This window comes from Naegleria lovaniensis, assembly GCF_003324165.1.
Source record: "Naegleria lovaniensis strain ATCC 30569 chromosome Unknown tig069, whole genome shotgun sequence".
Classification (NCBI taxonomy): Eukaryota; Heterolobosea; class Eutetramitea; order Acrasida; family Naegleriidae; genus Naegleria; species Naegleria lovaniensis.
The window spans coordinates 3,249-21,532 of record NW_025407891.1 but is presented as its reverse complement, the minus strand read 5'-3'; the positions used below and the strand labels follow the sequence as shown (position 1 = coordinate 21,532).

Here is an 18,284-nt window from a genome sequence, read left to right as displayed (position 1 = left end):
CATTCCCTTTTATTGTTGTGGGAGATCTGATTGTTTTGAGAAATTCTCGTTGGCATTGTCTAATTGATTAAGGTTGGTTTGACTAAGCCTCTCAACGCTTAAATCATCCTTCTCGCTTCTAAGTGTATTAATTTCTTCTGATGTCAATATGGCACATACATGATGACACGCATTCAACAAGTAGGTTTGTGTCAATCCTTTGCCTTTAACATCGGTCTTTTCTTCCACAAATGTAAACCCAAGATCATGCACTCGTTCATATGTTGAGCGACTTTTCATCCATGGAGTAGTGTAAAAGAGGGATATCAAACCCAAAACAAAAACGTACCTAATTCTTACTCTTCCAGGCTTGCTTGTACTCTCCATTCTGCTGGCCACATTGATGGTGTCACCCCACAAATCAAAAGCAAACTGTGACAAATGTAAAAGAAATAATGCCAATCATTCTAATACATACCTTTTTCTTTCCAATCACTCCTGCAATTACACCACCTGTAGTTCATTAGAAATTGGTTTTTAGATATGTTATCCATTCATGAAACTGAAAATGCAAAAAAACGTACCAGTGTTAATGCCACAGCGAATATTAATTTGTTGAGGAGGTACATTGTTTTCATTACCATAAAACTCCAACATTAACTTGCTATTGAATTGTCGGATCACTGAAAAAGTATCCATAGAGAACCGAAGTACTCTTTCCGGATGGTCGGATAAGCTATTAAAAAGTCCTCCAGCACAAAAATAAGCATCTCCTAAAATAATAGTATATTATATATATTAATGGGAACTTTAAAACATACCAATTGTTTTGATTTTTTCAATTTCATATGTATCAGTAAGATCATCAAATCCATTCACAATAATATTGAGCATTTGGACCAAGTCTGACGGACTCATTGTGGACGACATGGCTAAGCAAGGTAAATGTTGGAAAAAACATGTGTTTCACACTCAAAACCTACCTGTAAAATTCACCATGTCACTGAAAAAACAAGTTACATCAGTAAATTTCTCTGCAATTAGACTAATACCATTCTTTAACTGAGTAGCAACCTCTTCAGGCAAAATATTAAGTAACAACTTTTCGCTATTCTTCTTTTCTTCTGCAAGAAGAGAATTTTGTTTCTTTTCAGAGGTTACGTCTTTGAGAAAACAAGTAACGATCTGCTTCTTTTGGAACACCGACACGAATATTGTTACCTTGCATGGAAATAATGTCTGATTTTTCCTAATACAATCCACATCAAATGTTTCTCCTTTTGAATCATGCTCCGTGACACTTGCTTTCATTGACTCGATTTCTTTTCGTATCGTGTCTTGCTTATTCTTTTCGAATAACGACACTAGGGGCTTGCCAATTACATCTTCACTTTGATAGCCGAACATTCTAAGAGAAGCAGGATTCACAATTTCCATCCCCAGTGTCGAGTTACAAAGCACCACTCCCTCAACGGATGCATTCAAAATCGAGATGAGCTTGGCATCTGAGCTATCCGAGTCTGTTTGGTAGCTTAACTTCTCAAAGAAGCTTATTAAAGAGTGATACAAGACATAATTTTTCAATCGTTCGTTAGCTTCAATCGTCTCAAGAGAAATATAATTGAACATCATTCTCATGGTAAATGTCGTTTTTGCGTGAAGTGACATGGAGTTCACTAAACCAAAAAGTAATACAACCAAACTTGTGAAAGCTAACACTGCGACAGCTGTAAATAGTTCTAGCTTGGGTTCACTGGAAGCCAAAGCAAATACATCCGAAAACTTGATCAAAACTTGAGAGACATAGCTGGTTAAAAAAGCAATGTCCATAAAAAAGTTGATATTTTGCCACATTGAGCTGTCTGAGGCTTGAACATCTTCAAGAAGTTTTCTACTCTTCAAAACAATGTCAGAAATGGTACTGTCAACGCCAACAACACATGAAAAATTATGACGAGATGTTGAGTCATGTAAAATCTGTTCGAGGGTGCAATTTTCATTACCCTTAATCATTTCGTCAGTTTCAGGAAATAAGCCAATCACTCTTTTATCTCTGCCTGATTGCTCATCAGATCCGTACAAGCATAACCCCCAATATTCTCTTACAGAGGCTATAATATTGTTGAAATCGTCATGGAAAAACTCAAGCTCTTCAGGCGTCAATAATTGTGTCTGGTTTTGTGCTACTTTTGAGGAAAATATTTCTGTAACATAGAAAGCGATGTGTTGAATAAATGTCAGCGTGTGATAGCTGTATCTGATGGTAGAGTACGATTGCACGCTGTAATTGGTATTAGCAAGGGTTTCCTCTAAGAATAGAACACAACTAAGAGTTACTGTGAACGCCATGGCCATGGTGAGTATGATAAATAAATTTTTTGGCTTCAAATATGCAGCTTTAGAAATGTGTATTGTCGTTTCGTCTCCAACTCTCTTACCGAGTGCATGATAAATCTGAACAACATTAGCAAAAGAAATAATCAAACTTCCAAACTCACCTTTCCAATCTCATTTCTTGAAAGAAAATACCTCAACATCAAGGCAAAGACGGCAGAACAACTTACCTCGTAACAAACTTTTGCAAAAGCTTAATTTGCTTTTTTACAATTACCAAATCAAATCTCATAAAAATCATGTAAAAAATTGAAAATACAACATAAATAGAAAGAGAAATAGATGTGTAAGTGATATAGGTATGATTCAATTCTAACGCGTCGTTTTGAGAAGAAGCCATGAACATTCCGCAAAATTTCTCATAGGCGTGGGTAAAAGTATCAAAATTTCTATGCAATAACATGAACTCGTAACTAGTTAAGGTTTGTTTCAGCTCTATGTCGTCATACTGTAGCAATTTTTTGGTAGCTTCTATGATCATGCTGTTGATATCTGCTATGGTGGCATTTTCTTTTGCGGTGACATTATAAACTCTAATACTGTGGTCTTCGATTTGAGGAATAAGCACGGGGAAGCCTTCTCCGTGATAAACACCATAAATCCTGTCAGAAAATTTAGAATCATAAGCAGCCGATCTTAGTTCCATTGCCAAGCTCATCATCTCTGGATTTGTCAAGTGGTTTGACACCATTATATGAAACCCTCCACTTACCTTTCATCATTTCCTTATTTTCCTCTATATCTAGAAACAATTGGGTTGAAACATCATGAGCTAAGCTCTCAGATCCAAAGTTTTGTACAAGTTGAAATCCACGAGTATTGACCAGTATTGTTGTTAATCCCATAACAGGAGCACATGCGCTACGTGCCGTTGTCACGTGGTCTGTAACTTCGTGAGAAATGAAATAGCCTATAACTAAACTTGCAGTGACAAGCAGAAATGAAAGTGCAATGAAAAACAAAAACAATCCTAGTTGAATAGCTCTCGATGATGGTGTTGATAATGTGGATCTGTAGGTTAGTTCACGTTTTGCTTCGTTGTTTAAAGTGTCTACTCCTGTAAGATCAAAACTGGACTCACTATTGGCTCTTTCCATATCAGGTGGTTTTTCTTCTGTAGCATTTCTAGAATGGACACTGACAGTGATCGAGTTATTAGAACGAAATCTCTTGTCTGAATCCTGCAATGTTGTTGGATTCTCCTCTGATTCCGGATGAACAACGGATGCTCGGTTGGTTTTTTTGGCAAGTTTTTTTGTGCCGCTATTTCTAAAGCCTATAACTCGCTTTCGAACAGATTCTTCTTCCTCAATACTAGAAGCCTCCATATAAAACTCTTGTGCCAGCTGTTTGTTGAATTTGAATGCTTCCAAATATTGTGCATACCTTGATATTAGTACATATAGCATCGTGCCTAATAAAATTTTAATACTTACATTCTAAGCACTGTTTTGTTGTTGTTGAATAGCTTAAGAACATTTTTGAAAATAGAATCACATTCTCCTTCCAAAACTGCACATCGCATCATCATTCTTTCAGCTTTTTCATATGATACAATTTCCTGCATTAATTCCTTAAAAAAGTGTCTATGAATGGCCGTTAATTCTTTAATTTTCTTTTCAACTTTAAAGAGTGTCGAGTTCAACTCCATAGATCCATTAGTTTTAATTACTTCCGTGGTGTAAACTTCAATCTCTTTTTTCTTTTGACCGATTAGGAATTTTAGAAATATATGAGGGCGTTGTTTTATGGCCTTCTTTAGCAAGGCTTGAGCAAAACTTGACGAATTAACTTCATCAGGTATAAAGTATGCGACTATTAGAGCCGACACAATTAGTGAGTGAATGTCATTAAACGCTTTCAAGGATGTGACGCCACGAATGAGGTTAATTCCGTGAAGTAGGTCGTCATGGTTAGATGAGGTCATGGAAAACTTTAGATATCTGAAAAAATATGTAAATTTTTCTGCCATACACTGCACACTAAATACTTACAAATATAAGAGCGGTAAATGCTTGTTTTCTTCCATTATATGATACAATTGCAGTAGTTCTCGTTCTCCTCCATTATCTTCGTCTTGAGGGTTAAAATACCTGCTTTTAAACATACTAAACACAATCCTTGTATAAAGTTCCATGCTCACAAAGCCAGCAACAAAGAAAAGAGCCATGAAACCAATTGTCATCATGGTCATTGCGATTCCAAACTCGTTACTCAATGTTGTATTAGCTAAATGTGAAATAAGTCCACCGAGAGAGGTGCCGACTCTGCCTAATGTTATTGCAAAGAGAAGAGAGTTTTCCCATCTTCTCATCATTGGGATTGTTTTGAAAACTAAGAAAGCCATCCCCATGCTTATTGCAATATGAACAGCAGATCGTGCGAAGGCCCATTGCGGAGGAATCAAATAATGTATAGTGATGGAAACAATGTTGCAGGCTAAAAAACTCACTCTAAACAACAAGGAATCACTTTTGAACAGGGATGTGCTTAAAGGATGCATGTGAGGTATGATACATGAAGACAACACTGTGACTGCTAGTAATGCAATCATTCCAATCAGTGAAATAGTCCACATGATAATGTTGTCGCTAGAAAAACAGGAAGTCATGGGAAATCTATTCAAATTCATACCGCCGTTTTCAAGGGAAGATGGTTGGGTACTGTTAGACAGTATGATTGTACCAGCAGTGGTTGCATGAGGTATAATTGGAAATCCATAACTGCAGTCAAAGAAGCTTGAAAATATAAATGCTATTGGAGCCGAGAACAAAATGATTATAAAAGACAGAGCATGAAGAACCTTTCTCAAATACACCACCATACTTGATGTATCAAGTGCTGCTTTCCTACCGACAATGTACAACATAAACATCATGAATAAGAGAAATAAGCCAGCACTAGAAATACCAACTGCTCCATAATAAGGCAGTAGATCCATTGAGAGTGATGTGTTCCAATTTAAAATGGTAAATATCCAACTTCCCCATTGCCCAAACAAAAAGTCTTGAGGACTCAACACAGGAATGAATATAAAACTCCAAAATATCTGGGCATGTAATATTAAATCAAGACAGTAATTTTTCCATCCATAATGTCTCGAATTATTTTGCATGGTGAAGAGAAATGTCATCAAATCTTGGGTGATCTTGTAGTGCAAGGTAGAGAGGTCGGTAGAGGAAAAAGTCTCTCCTGAAGTGCTCGAAAAGCTTTCATTTCTTACTTGGAGTTGACCTTCTTGAAGCCTGATGTTAGGCCTGATGGAGGACCTGCTTCCATGAGAGAATTTTGGGAAGAGTGATGAACATGATGCGTTCTATCTCCTGATCCATGGCCATGATTATGGGTCGAAGAGGGATGAGAGTTAGTGCCACTCGCAGCACCAGCAACAGTTGTAGTATTGATGTTACTGTTCCCGGACGAAGGATTAAGGCTTTGATCGTTCATTTTTTCGTTTAGTTTTCGAGCTTATTCTCCTCCTTTTCCATAAATGTTCTTTGCCAATACCAAAAAAAACGCTGTGATTTTGTGCTTCCCTGTAAACACTGGATCAATAAAGGATGGCCCACATCATTTCCACTTCATTAGAAAGTCGAAGTTAGATCCATCCGAACCCACCAATACTCCGATTTAAATTCAAAATTTTCTCATACCAATAATTCAAAAGCACGAATCAACACATTCGGACCTGAACAGGCTCTCCAAACAAATAATGGTATATCATAATTTTGGCAATATATTGTTTCGAGCATTTTAGAGCGAATGTTGATGATGGTAACTTCTCAATCCATTATTTTTTTGATGATGTCGGAAAGTTCTCGGCATGGACATGAATGTTGATCTTCAGAGTGTGCGAGATATGTCATGACAAGGTTCCAAAGTTCAAAACTGGAGCAGGGATCAAACGTACTTATCTGTCTAACATCCCTCATTAAAATGACGATAAGCCTAGTTTCAATTCGACAATGTCACGAGTCGTCAAAATAAGGATTCAATACAAATTAGTTCTACCGTCAACATGAAAAAAGTGCATAGCAATTTGAAAATAGCACAACATTTAAAAAAGATGAGTGACAATTCTTCATCACTATCAACGAAAGAAACGAGAGAGGAAGAGAGCCGTCAATCCCTTCATTCTTTATCAGAGTCATTGTTCAATCTCTGCAGTCTAGAAACCCTTGAAACCAATACACACTTTCAAAAGATCATTGAAAACACATCCGTCCAATTCAAAGAATGTCAATTTCCTGACAATGAATATCACAAGAAAGGCATCGTAGATATTTGTTTTTGGATCTCACTCTGCTTTCCATATGCTTCATTAGAGCATCTTCAACTATTTGCTTCACTTCTCGCTTATCTTAGCGTTGTGGATGATGCCTGCGATCAAGAGAAGGATTGTACTGGAGAATTAAGAGACGAACTAGAATCACATATTGAATTGTTAGCCACCCTTTATCCTTCTATTCCTACCACGGACAAGAATCGAACAACCATAACATCACAACCAGAAACCCTGTTGTTAAGTCCAACAACAGATGCAACACTAGCTCTCCATATCACAACACCAGCTGATTCTCCTTGCGATTATTGTGCATTAACCAGTCCAAATGCAGACTCTACCAATACAGATCCAGTGACAACATCCCCAATTCAAGCTTCGGCTGAAGTTGTCACAGCTTCAAGTGTGTTATCAAGCACCATTTTACATCATTCATCCTCAGCGATAGGGGCTTCACGAAGTCGTACAAAACACAGTACTGTCACATCTACTTTCAACCCATCTTTGGAGCTTGGAAAGAAAGTCCTTTTACAGTGTTATTCAGAGTTAACGTCATCCGTTTGTCAGTCATCAAGGACAAGTTTCGAGATTGATCATTTCGAGAATGTTAGATCCATCATGATGGAAACATTCGAGAACAATGTTTGGATGGCAAAGTTGTGGGTGAAGGACTCGAGTCCATCAGTAAGAGAGTACTTGAAAATGAGAGAAAGTGATTCATTAGCGAAAGTTTTAATGTATTTTGGTTTTTTGATTGCTGTCGGAAGGAATGAAGAAAACACACGAATGGATCAAGTCGTTGTTGCCAGTACAATCTCAAACATGTTTGACGACCTCAGAAAGAGTGAGTTCTATAATGATGCTGTCAAAGCATGCATTCTTGTCAACGACGTTTGTTCCTATCCTAAAGATTTGAAATGTGGAATTAAGAACAATTATATCTCTCTGTGGATGAAAGAGCATGAAGGATCAAATTTGGAGGACAGCATCATGAATTGCCTTTCAGAGCTTGTAAAATGTATGGAAAGCATGAATCGACAATTGGAAGAGCTGTCGTCAAAGAAAGATGAAGAAGCCTTTCTCATGTATGACATCTACAAGAACTTTCAGAGTGTTGCCGTTGGTTACATGGGATGGTGTTTAAAATCTCCTCGATTCAAACATGAAAATCATCCACTGCCTTCATTACAAAAGAAGCCAAAGATCATACTTACAAACAAAGAGCAACTCGTCGATGAAACAACTCCAATCATTACCACGCCATCTTTTTCACCAGTAACCTATTTGGATGTTATACGACATGAAAAACGAAAGAAACAATTGTTACATCCACATTCTTTCATTACCATCGAAATTCGGGATGATTCCTTGTCGGACGGCAAAGTGACCACTCTCTCAACCAATAACAATTATTGCAGTGATGACGAAGTATTTGAATCCATACCAGAGGTAGCCTTTCAACAACAATCCTCTCAACACTCTCACACATCTGTAAGTACCATACCCATCGACGAAATAGTCTCAATAGAATTGATCAAACGAAAAGAACACGAAGTAGTGAATGTGACCGATTTAAGGAAAAGCGAACTCGTGTATAATCACGTTCTCAATGGCGTTCCTCTGCTCATGATGGTGTTTCATTACTTTGGTGTTCTCTCTTGGTGGCAGGTGTTTCTAGTTCAACAATATTGTACGATCTTGTGGACTCTTTCTTTACACACAGTGTTGCACGCCTGTGCAAAGTTTGATGTTGTTTCTGAGGTGTTGATTGGCCTTGGTACTTTTGGTCAGTTTTTCACTCTCTCAATTGCCAAGTACGGTCACAAAACACATCACATGTTTACAGAGACAGAGAAGGATGTAGATTTTGTGTTCTTTTCAACACAAAACGTATTGCTTCTTCTCATCAAGTGCATGTTTTTTCCAGAATACTATTCTATAATCTATGCTTCACACTTGGTGAGCAAATTGCAAGCAATTGAGAATAATATCTTGCAATCCACAGAATTCAAACAGTTCGTGAGATTTGTTGTCATTATGACAGTGAAAATATTTGTATTCATTGTGCTGACTGTCATGTTCACAACCTCCTATGTCGTGGTAATACTGAGCTCGAGATTTGCGTCCAGCTATGTGTTGGCAATCTTCACCCAACTCATTCACAAATTTGATATGGTTAAATTTGTGAATAAGATCAACAACATCCTCCCTCAATGCATGCATTTGGATCGATTACTAAATTTATTATTTGGATCCAACATTCAAGTGGTGAAATACCATGCCATTCATCATGAGTTTCCTTGGATTTCTCCAACGTCCTACTATCCCTATCTCATGAATTGTGAGCTCGAGCTGAAAGCTAATCGTAACAACAACCACTCTCAAAATTCTACCAGTTCGAATTCGTCCACCTCTACTGCACCTGTAAATTATTCAATCAATACTGACAATGCGGTTTAAGAATTAATGTACATTAATATTTTGAGTAAAATCATTATGAGTGTTTTTGAATGGCCACAAAGATTTTGATTTGTCGACCCGCTACTCGCGGTTGACGTTAATTTTTAACGTTTTTTCGTCAAAAATTACAATCAAAAAGTTAACGAAAAAAATTTTATTCTCGCTTGAAAAGCGTTAATTATTGACGAAAAAACGTCAATAAAAAGCGTTAATTTTCCACATTAACGATTTCATTATTCACGCGTCAAATTAACGTCAATTATTATGATGTTTCATAATAAAAATAATTGACGAAAAATTAACGCTCCTTATTTCTCAAATTTCTCTTTCATTCTCGCTCAACCAATCGTTCACTAATTCAATCTCTTCAAACCACTCCAAATCTTCAAATCTTGTATATTTATCCATTTTCCTCACATTCATTCATCCAAATTCTCTAATTTATATCCAACAACAAAGCTAAAGTAGCCAATTTAATGAATATAAATGGTAAATGAAAGATGAATTGGATTGACATTACTTACTTTTGAATAATTTAAGCTATCGGGTTGAAATATCATCTAATTCAATACTTGTATTTCATATCATCTTTTCATTTGTTTATCATGATGTTGGTTTTGCATTCAGTTAAAATATTTTTCAGTTGCGGCATAATAATCATAGTGATCAATAGTTCAATCAAAACACACTTCAAATTCATATAAATGATATATCAATTTGTCATTTGTTTTGATATCTCTATTGCACTGACATTATTATTCACAACAAGTCATATTTTAACATCAATCAAACCAATCCCTATTCATGACAAACAAATGCCTCGATGATCTAAATACACTCCAGGCTTAAAATGTTTAAACATCAAACTCTAAAGCATTGAAAGCTCTGTTAATCAATCCATAATAATTAACAACCTACAAATAATCCTTCATAATACCAAGCAAATTCAGCTTGAAATTCCATAACTCGATAATATAACATCTTTTTCAGTTCTACCATTGACAAATGTTAAGAAAGCGGTTGTTTGGTTATTGTTGCAACTACAATCCTTTAACTCTCAATGCATAGTGGGACAAGAGGGTACGAATAATCAAACAACCAACTGTGGATCAAATATACTTGAAGTCTTATCATCCTATCCTCAATTGATTATCATTAAATTCAATCCCTACCTCAAGATATCCCTTCATTATCTGGATGTTAGAACTTGCTTCAATATCCTCAACCAATCTCTACCAACGCATTCTATGTACAGAGTGTAATGATGGATATTCAAAACAACAACTAATAAAGAAGAAGCAACTAAAACATTTTGAATAAACAAAAATCTGCTCAGCAAATCTAACAACCTACCGATCATGTTACTCTAGAAGGAAATAAATAAACAACGAATAATGTTGTTGATATTAGTACATGGTTGGATATACTTACCGGTTTAACAGGTGAACAAGTTTAATCATCCTCCACAACAATAACAATGGCCGTAAATGAAACGAATTACCTTTTCAAACAGCACGAACAGAATTACTTTCAAATCAAGCACTAACTACAAACCCTATCTGTTTGTTCAACAATATCTTCTCCTATCATCAACATAACATTCATTCGTCTTGCCAAAATGTTTGATGATGCTAAAGGTCCTTTGTAGCATCTATCGTTGATCAGATTCAAGAAATTCACAACAACTTCGTGAAAAAGAAAAGCTTACCGTAGAAAACTTTATCAATAAAAGCCTGCTTTGTCCTTTATAAGAGACAAAAGGCAAATGATAGCAAAGACAGTCCTCCATTTCGAGCAAACATGAAACGTGTCGATATCTTTGGATGATTTGGAGATCATATCTGTATCAATGAAACACGTACACTTACGCAAAGCAAGCTCTAGCAGCATATAAGATGAACAAGCGGCATCTGTTGATGAATGAATGTGATTGTTGAACGTGGAGGCTGCTACAAGCTTTTGAGAATTTTTTTAAAACAAATTTTTTATGTAATTCAAGATTTTACAACGACTGCTTGCTCTTGGTTTTGGATTCATGCTCTTTCTTTGATGCGTTGTGTTTTAAAGTTCGACTTAAATTCATCAATAATATTCGTTCCACTTTCCACTTATCCAATGGCACCTCAGTACATTCTAAAATGCAATCAATTACAATATCTTTCTGATCATCTTTCAAAAGAACATAATCCTTATCAAACAAATAATTGCTAACAATGCCAAGCCGAGCCGTCTTGTTGCTGTTGATAATTCTGGACACCAAATTTGGGGGTATTTGTTTCACATTAGCACCATATGTGACAGAAATTGTTTTGCTTGGAAGAATATTCGGGTATTGTAATTGAAGAGCAATTAATGCGTTCAATGGCTTATTCAATTTGATGATTAATTCTTTTAGCTGTTTGTTTTCCAATGATAAGGCCTCGTTTTTCTCTCTGAGGTCTTTGACTTGCTGAAGGAAAAAGATATCACTAGCGAAATTCTTATAATCAGTAGGTTCCGTAGACTTGGGCTCATTTTGCAAAGGAGAATCACTCTCTTCAACATTTGAATTTGAGTTTGTTCTTGAATCCGAAATTTCCGGTGGAGTTATAGAGAGAACTTCATTGTCATCAATTTTGTCATCATCGACTTCAGTATCATAATTCATGGAAAATAAGGAGACTGGAGTACATCCTCGCTGAACCGTAGAAAAAGCATTTTGAATCATAGGAGCATGATTGGTTCGATCTTCAATTAATGAAAGGCATGAAATATCAAAAATCGTCTTCTTTTGATCTTGAACGAAGGATGGAACGTGAAATATAATGTCATTTAAACTGCAATTAGTTGAAGTGAGTGATTGAACTCTTCCTTTACCAATCTTGTAGTAACAATTCTCTCCCTTTTCAATAATTTCAACTAAATCTCCAACTTTGAGATTTGAACTCACAGGTGGGCATGTGGATTCAATTAAACCTTTTTGTTTCAAAAGGCTTACACTGATAGCCTTGACTGCAGCACATATTCGTTCCGAAAAATCTTTGTCCGAGCTATAAGTTTGCAAAATTGACTGTCGCAAGCGTTCTGGATTACCAGCTTGAATACCAACAAAAACCTTTTCTCCTTGTTTGAGAAATTGATTCATCAGAATGTATGTTGCAGAGACAGAGTCTTTGTTTGTAATGTCAATATCCTTGTTGTGAATGTTTTGCAAAAAGTCTAAATATTTCTCAAGTTGAGGAATACTATTACATAAAGCATTTTCAGAGTGTTTCGCAATTAACTTAGCTTGTTTTTCATTTGGCTTTTTGGCCTCGAATAAAATTATTTGCTCTAAATCGGAGGAAGTGTCTTGTGTTGAAAGTGTACTATCGTTTGCTTTGGTTTTCTTTGTTGCATTCTTGCCAGGGTGTGATTTTGTTCTTTTCATTTTTTTGAGTAATGTTGAATCTTGTTTTACAACCGTTAAATGTCCAATTTGCAAGTGGATCGAAAATTTGGGAACGATAGATATTTCTTGACGAATATACGTAATTGGAGACACTTAATGGAATCTATATCGTTAAACAATCAACGTTCTTGTTTTGTGTTGTTGTAAATAATGAAGCAATTTGGTTTGAAGCGCCAAACTGTAGAAGGGTCCAGTTCAATTGTCAATTCAAAATACAATCACGAGCCAAATTATGAGCCTGTAAATAAGTTTCGTAAGACTGTTGCTCATTGCATTGATGATGATTCTTTGTTAGATATTGGTGGAATAGATATAAATTACTCTTCTCAGAACCATACAGTAGAAAATCAACAATGTAATTGTAGTGCAGAGGGTCTGGAAAATCTCTGTTCAGGTTCTCATGATTCATCTCCGACGAATGAAAATAATCCATCCAATGCACAATCAGAACAAGACGACCTGTTACAGTTTTTCAGAGAATATTGGAGTGATGGAGATGATGGCATACTAGATGAAGAAGTTCTCTCTTCCCATTCATTTTCAAGCGTTGTGAATGATAATGTCAATGTAAATGTTGATACGTTGATGAAAAAAATTCTCAAGTTTGCAGTAACAAGTTCTCTCTCTGAAAATTGTCTCAAAATGGTTTTAAATCTAATTCGAGAAGCCATTCAACTCATTCATGAGAGTGATAAACAAGAACTTTCAGATAAGCTGACATTAACAGGGTTCTATAAGTATTTCCTTTTGTCTTCAAAGACAAAGAAAATTCCAATGTGCACTCATTGTCAGACGTATCAAAAAAATCCAGACCAAAAATCCTGTCCTAAATGTGGGAAATTATGGAAAGATATCAAAACTCATTGCTTTTTACGCCCATTAAAATTCCAATTCGAGGAAAGGATATTCAGAGAGCCACAATTTTTGGATCAATTTAAACTTGATAATCGTGATCCCCAACTTATCCAAGATCGTTGTGACGGAGACATCTACAAAAACATTCACAAAAAATTCGTAGATGAAGGAGGAAAAACTATGACGTTATTTGGTGACGGTGTTGCTCCGTTTAAATCTAGTCAGCAAAGCTTTTACGAATTCTCTGTCACATTCAATGAGATGAAACCAAATGTAAGAAAGAAGCGCAAGAATAACTTTTTGTGGCTACTATTTCCTAACAAACCATCTCAAGAAGAAATCAATTTGTGTTTGAAAATCATGATGGATGATTTGAATGTGTTCAATGATCAATTTAAACAAATATCATTGAGATTAGAAAGAGTAATTGCTGACTTACCTGCAAGGTCTGAAATTCTCTTATTTCAAAAATCAGGGTATTATTTTTGCCATTTATGCGAGATTCGAGGGGAACCTGTTCAGTTACCAGGAGGAACTACTCAAGTTAGATATCCACTTAGGAGAGACATTTCTAGTAATCAACGAATTGTTTTTGGTTTGAGAGATCGACATTTTTGGAATAATATTTCGGGAAAAGAGTTGTCATGGGGTGTTCGTGGATATTCTCCAATATTAGACCAGAGTTGGAAACCAACTCCCACTACAATATGCTCCTATGATTCAATGCATAACTTGTATGAAGGAATTATGCGTGACATGATGGAGATGATTCCACTTCAATATTGGGACGAGTTCGACAAAGAATATCTCAAGCAAAAATTTCCTTCGTTCTTACATAGACACCCGAGATCAGTTTCCAAAAATTTAGTACACCTTAAGGCAATGGAGATATATATGATTATTCACTATTATCTAGATCTACTTCAGGATGTTAAGAATTTCAGTATGATTGAGTTGAAGTATAAAATTATTAAGAGAATGGTTGTTGTAATTGACAAGTTAACAGATGCCATTAATATAGCTGATTTGAATTCAATTAATGAGGAACTAAGAGGTATTTTGGAGGATTATCAAGAGATGGTAGGTATTGCAAAGGCTACAATGAACTTCCATGTAGCTAGTGATATGGTGCGAAATGCAGGCCTATATGGTCCATTGGCACATAATACAGCCTTTGTTGGGGAAAATCTAAACTTCACATTGACCAAGCCGTTCATTTCATCAAATTCTGCAAGGTATTCTATTATGTTTTTTGATATGGCGCAGTTATGCGATATATTTGGTTTAAGTGAACTCAAACCTTCGGAATGTGTGTGTGGTCATTTCGTATTGAAGAAAGAGAGAGATGTTGTGGCTGATACTTCTTGTACTCCTGCAAAATACTTCAAAATCAAATCATTCACAGATTCCACAGTGACTTTGCAGAATTTGTCAGACAGGTCTGTGATTGAAGTGTCCAACAAAGAGCCTCTGGTTCCTTGTGTTACTGTTACTAGAAAGGGGAAGAGTTATTTCATTCCGATGCACAAGAACGTAAATCAATATATTTAATGAAGCCGTGATGAAAAATAAACCTTGCTTTGTTTCGAAATTTTTTTTTTTGCAGGTGCGCAATTTTTGCGTTGTTTTTTTAACGCAAAAGCGTCAACTTTGCGAAGAGGGTTGCGGGTCCATGAGAAGCGGGGATTTAACCCATCAAAAAAAATGATTAGAAATTTAAGCCGATCCTTTTCTCTATTTTCGAGAGGCAAGAATATTCAGTATCATCGATGTGCAACCACAGCAGTGGCTGATAATCTCACTCCCAAAGCATCATTAATTCGTTATTTATTACAACAGCCTCAGCATGAACGAAGATTTCATACTTGTATCCGGCTGGGTGTTACGAATGGCCAATCGGATCGTTCATCATCTCCACTACCACCGAATACGACCACACCAAGTACCACTTCTATCAATGTAAATACTATAACTGCCACCAATCAACAAGAAAAAAGCACCTCGCGAAAAGACGAGACAGAACCAAGGCTTTCCTTTCTAGCGCTTGATGCTACATCCTTGAAACATTTACTTTCCAATCAAAATATTGGAGAAGCCCTAAAAGAAACTCAACAAAAAGTTTCTAGGTGGACCCGAGCATTCAGATCATTGATGCAAAACACTTGGATTTTTAAATTAGCAACAGTGTTGTTGGTTTTGTTGGTGCTGGTTGTGGAGGAATATATGAAATTGTCAAGAGTGCAAGAAGAATTCAAAACTAACGTTACAGATGACGATATGGCGCATTTTGCTGAAGCTATTGAGAGAAAAAAAGAGGAGGAAGAGTTGCTGAACTTTGCAGTACATTCATTAAATCAATATGCAATGATCATTGGAGAAAGTGGAAGTGGTAAATCTGAAATTGTGAATCGACTAGTTTACAAAGCACGTAAACAAGGTATTCCAGTTTTTTATTCGGCAGCTACTGAACGACAATACGAGGCACGATTGAAAAGCGAATTAGGATATTTCACCTTAATTAATTCCTTCTTTCACTATGTCAAAAAGTTACTGAACGTTGATTCTTCACATGATATCTTGTCTGATTTAGAAAAAGTGGGAATTGAAATCAAAAAAAAAACTGGAAAACGACCCCTTATGGTGATTGATAATGCCCATCGATTAAATACCAATGACGAAGGGAAACAATTTTTCAGAAATCTTCAAGAACTTGCTAAAAAGATGGCTGACAGTGAAGCATTGAATTGTATTTTTGTGATCACAACAGATGGAGACAAGAGTGTGTGTACCGTGTCTGAATTCAGTAGTAGACTTCGAGTATATGAAATTGGTGAAATGACAAGGGAAGAAGCAAAAGGATTTTTGAGAAAAAAGTTTAATGTTACTGATCCACAAGAAATGGAACGCATCTTCTCTGTGACTGGTTACATTCCAAAGTATCTAAATCAGTATAACCAATTATACCAAGTAGATTTAGCTATAACAGAAAAGTTTATTCATTCAGGAGTAGATCCTCTTTTTAACAAGGCATTTCAAGATGTGGCAAGACATATTTTACAGCATGGATCTATTGACGTTCATGATTTTGAATCTTTGACGCCATCATCAGAAGTGGTCAAAGAATGTGGATACAATTGTGCTGTTACAGAATTTGTCCCCAATCCTGTTCGAAAACTCTTAGAAAGCAATGTAATTTTTAGAAGAACCGGTAGAACCGTCACTTTCAAGAATACAGCCATTCAGAATTATGTCAAGCATACATTAGCCAAGCTTGAAAAGTAATACATTTTGATTTCAAAAACTGTACAGTAAAAGCTTTTAATTGAAATGGAAATTCTTGAAGAGTTCATGGAATAGCTCCTATCCTTGTGAGATTTACTTCAAGGTCCTTTATTGGCCCGGGTGACTTGTCTCCGTCACATGAAGTTCTCATCACCAGATGCCTCCTCTCTCGGACACAAAAAAAAATGATTCTCGTGCTCCTTTTCACACTCGCTGCCTTGATTGCGGGAATCTCATACGTAATTGTTCTGAAACGTAAACCTCTTCTCGACATTCCATCACAAGGTCGCGTCATTGTTGTCAGTGGTGCTGCAGGTGGTTTCGGAAGCTTGACTTGTAAAGAATTACTTGACAAGTGGCAATGTCGAGTGATCGCCATCGATATCAATCAACAATTTCTCGAAGAAAAATTCAAAACAGAATTATCATCAGAAAAGACAGCTTCACGTCTACAATTAATCGAATGTGATATTACCAAAGTGGATCATGTCGAACGAGCAGCGAAAGAAATTCGTCAAACTCTCTCCAATTGGAACGCTGATTCAATTTTTGCACTTGTCAATAATGCAGGTATTGCCAATGCTCCTGGTACTAAAAAACGATGTGGAATTGTTGAATATTCTGAAGAAGATTTGCAACAAGTATTTGGTGTGAATTTATTTGGACATGTCAGAATGTTAAGAGAATTGTATCCTCAAATGACCAAAATCGTGAGTGAGAAAAATTCTTCTAATGAAAAGAACCATTCCATGTATGGATCCATTGTTGTGAATATTGCAAGTGTGGCTGGTCTTGTTGCTCCACCATTCTTTGGATTTTACACAAGTTCTAAATTTGCAATGGTTGGATTGAGTGATTCTTTGAGACGTGAATTCAAAGCAGTCAAGAATGGAATGAGATTGACGTGTGTGGAACCAGGATTCTCACGAACGAATATTTTGAATTTGAAACCATTTGATGAAAATTCTGAATATCATGATATTGCTGTGAAGAAACAACAAGATGCGAAACGGTTCATTGATAATGCTCAAGATCCAGCTCATGTCTCGAGTGCGATTTGTCAACAAATATTTTCATCGAATAATGTTCCTCATTTGGTGATTGATCATTGGTATATGAAAATGGTGTGGTACATGTTAAAAGTGTTGGGAATGGATGGTTTTTTGTAAATAATAAACCAGTAACTACATGAACTCGTCACTTGCCACGTCGAATTCTCGTTTGTGATCTTGGAATGGTGTCAATCGTGTTGATGTCGACGTGGCAAGTGACGAGTTCATGTAGTTATTCACACACTACCAACACGACGACCATTCCAAGATCACAAACGAGAATTCGACGTGGCAAGTCGTGTCAGCTACGGTTTTGTTCCACACAACAAAAAAAAATGATTATTCAGTTTTGTAGTGATCTTCATATTGAACACTTTGAATCCTATGCAAAATTTCAGGCTTGCTACAAGGAAAAGTACAATCATCAATTATGTGAAAAATCATATGGAGATGTGATCGTGTTGGCAGGTGATATCGGAAATGCTTATTTGAGGAGTTATTTTGATTTTTTGAATGATCTTTCGAAAAAGTATTCTCATGTATTGATTGT

General features: G+C 36.2%; 6 protein-coding genes across 6 annotated transcripts; 4 read left to right on the top strand and 2 right to left on the bottom strand.

Annotated features, from left to right (window-relative positions):
• Positions 1-9: 9 nt before the first annotated feature.
• On the bottom strand, positions 10-5,314 carry C9374_013611 (uncharacterized protein; the record flags this gene model as incomplete). Its single annotated transcript, XM_044689507.1, has 11 exons — positions 10-271; positions 329-411; positions 458-492; positions 564-752; positions 801-911; positions 963-2,433; positions 2,478-2,493; positions 2,544-3,036; positions 3,086-3,759; positions 3,810-4,316; positions 4,368-5,314. 11 exons carry the CDS (start codon positions 5,312-5,314, stop codon positions 10-12), a joined length of 4,788 nt encoding a protein of 1,595 aa, XP_044541885.1.
• A 1,125-nt stretch (positions 5,315-6,439) lies between these two features.
• On the top strand, positions 6,440-9,115 carry C9374_013610 (uncharacterized protein; the record flags this gene model as incomplete). Its single annotated transcript, XM_044689506.1, has 1 exon — positions 6,440-9,115. The coding sequence occupies one exon, from the start codon at positions 6,440-6,442 to the stop codon at positions 9,113-9,115; it is 2,676 nt and encodes an 891-aa protein (XP_044541884.1).
• A 2,002-nt stretch (positions 9,116-11,117) lies between these two features.
• Positions 11,118-12,524, bottom strand: C9374_013609 (uncharacterized protein; the record flags this gene model as incomplete). Its single annotated transcript, XM_044689505.1, has 1 exon — positions 11,118-12,524. One exon carries the CDS (start codon positions 12,522-12,524, stop codon positions 11,118-11,120), a length of 1,407 nt encoding a protein of 468 aa, XP_044541883.1.
• Positions 12,525-12,695: 171 nt separating this feature from the next.
• On the top strand, positions 12,696-14,951 carry C9374_013608 (uncharacterized protein; the record flags this gene model as incomplete). Its single annotated transcript, XM_044689504.1, has 1 exon — positions 12,696-14,951. The coding sequence occupies one exon, from the start codon at positions 12,696-12,698 to the stop codon at positions 14,949-14,951; it is 2,256 nt and encodes a 751-aa protein (XP_044541882.1).
• A 153-nt stretch (positions 14,952-15,104) lies between these two features.
• C9374_013607 (uncharacterized protein) lies at positions 15,105-16,682 on the top strand (the record flags this gene model as incomplete). The annotated part of the gene is made up of 1 exon (XM_044689502.1): positions 15,105-16,682. One exon carries the CDS (start codon positions 15,105-15,107, stop codon positions 16,680-16,682), a length of 1,578 nt encoding a protein of 525 aa, XP_044541881.1.
• A 185-nt stretch (positions 16,683-16,867) lies between these two features.
• Positions 16,868-17,851, top strand: C9374_013606 (uncharacterized protein; the record flags this gene model as incomplete). The annotated part of the gene is made up of 1 exon (XM_044689501.1): positions 16,868-17,851. The coding sequence occupies one exon, from the start codon at positions 16,868-16,870 to the stop codon at positions 17,849-17,851; it is 984 nt and encodes a 327-aa protein (XP_044541880.1).
• Positions 17,852-18,284: the final 433 nt, after the last annotated feature.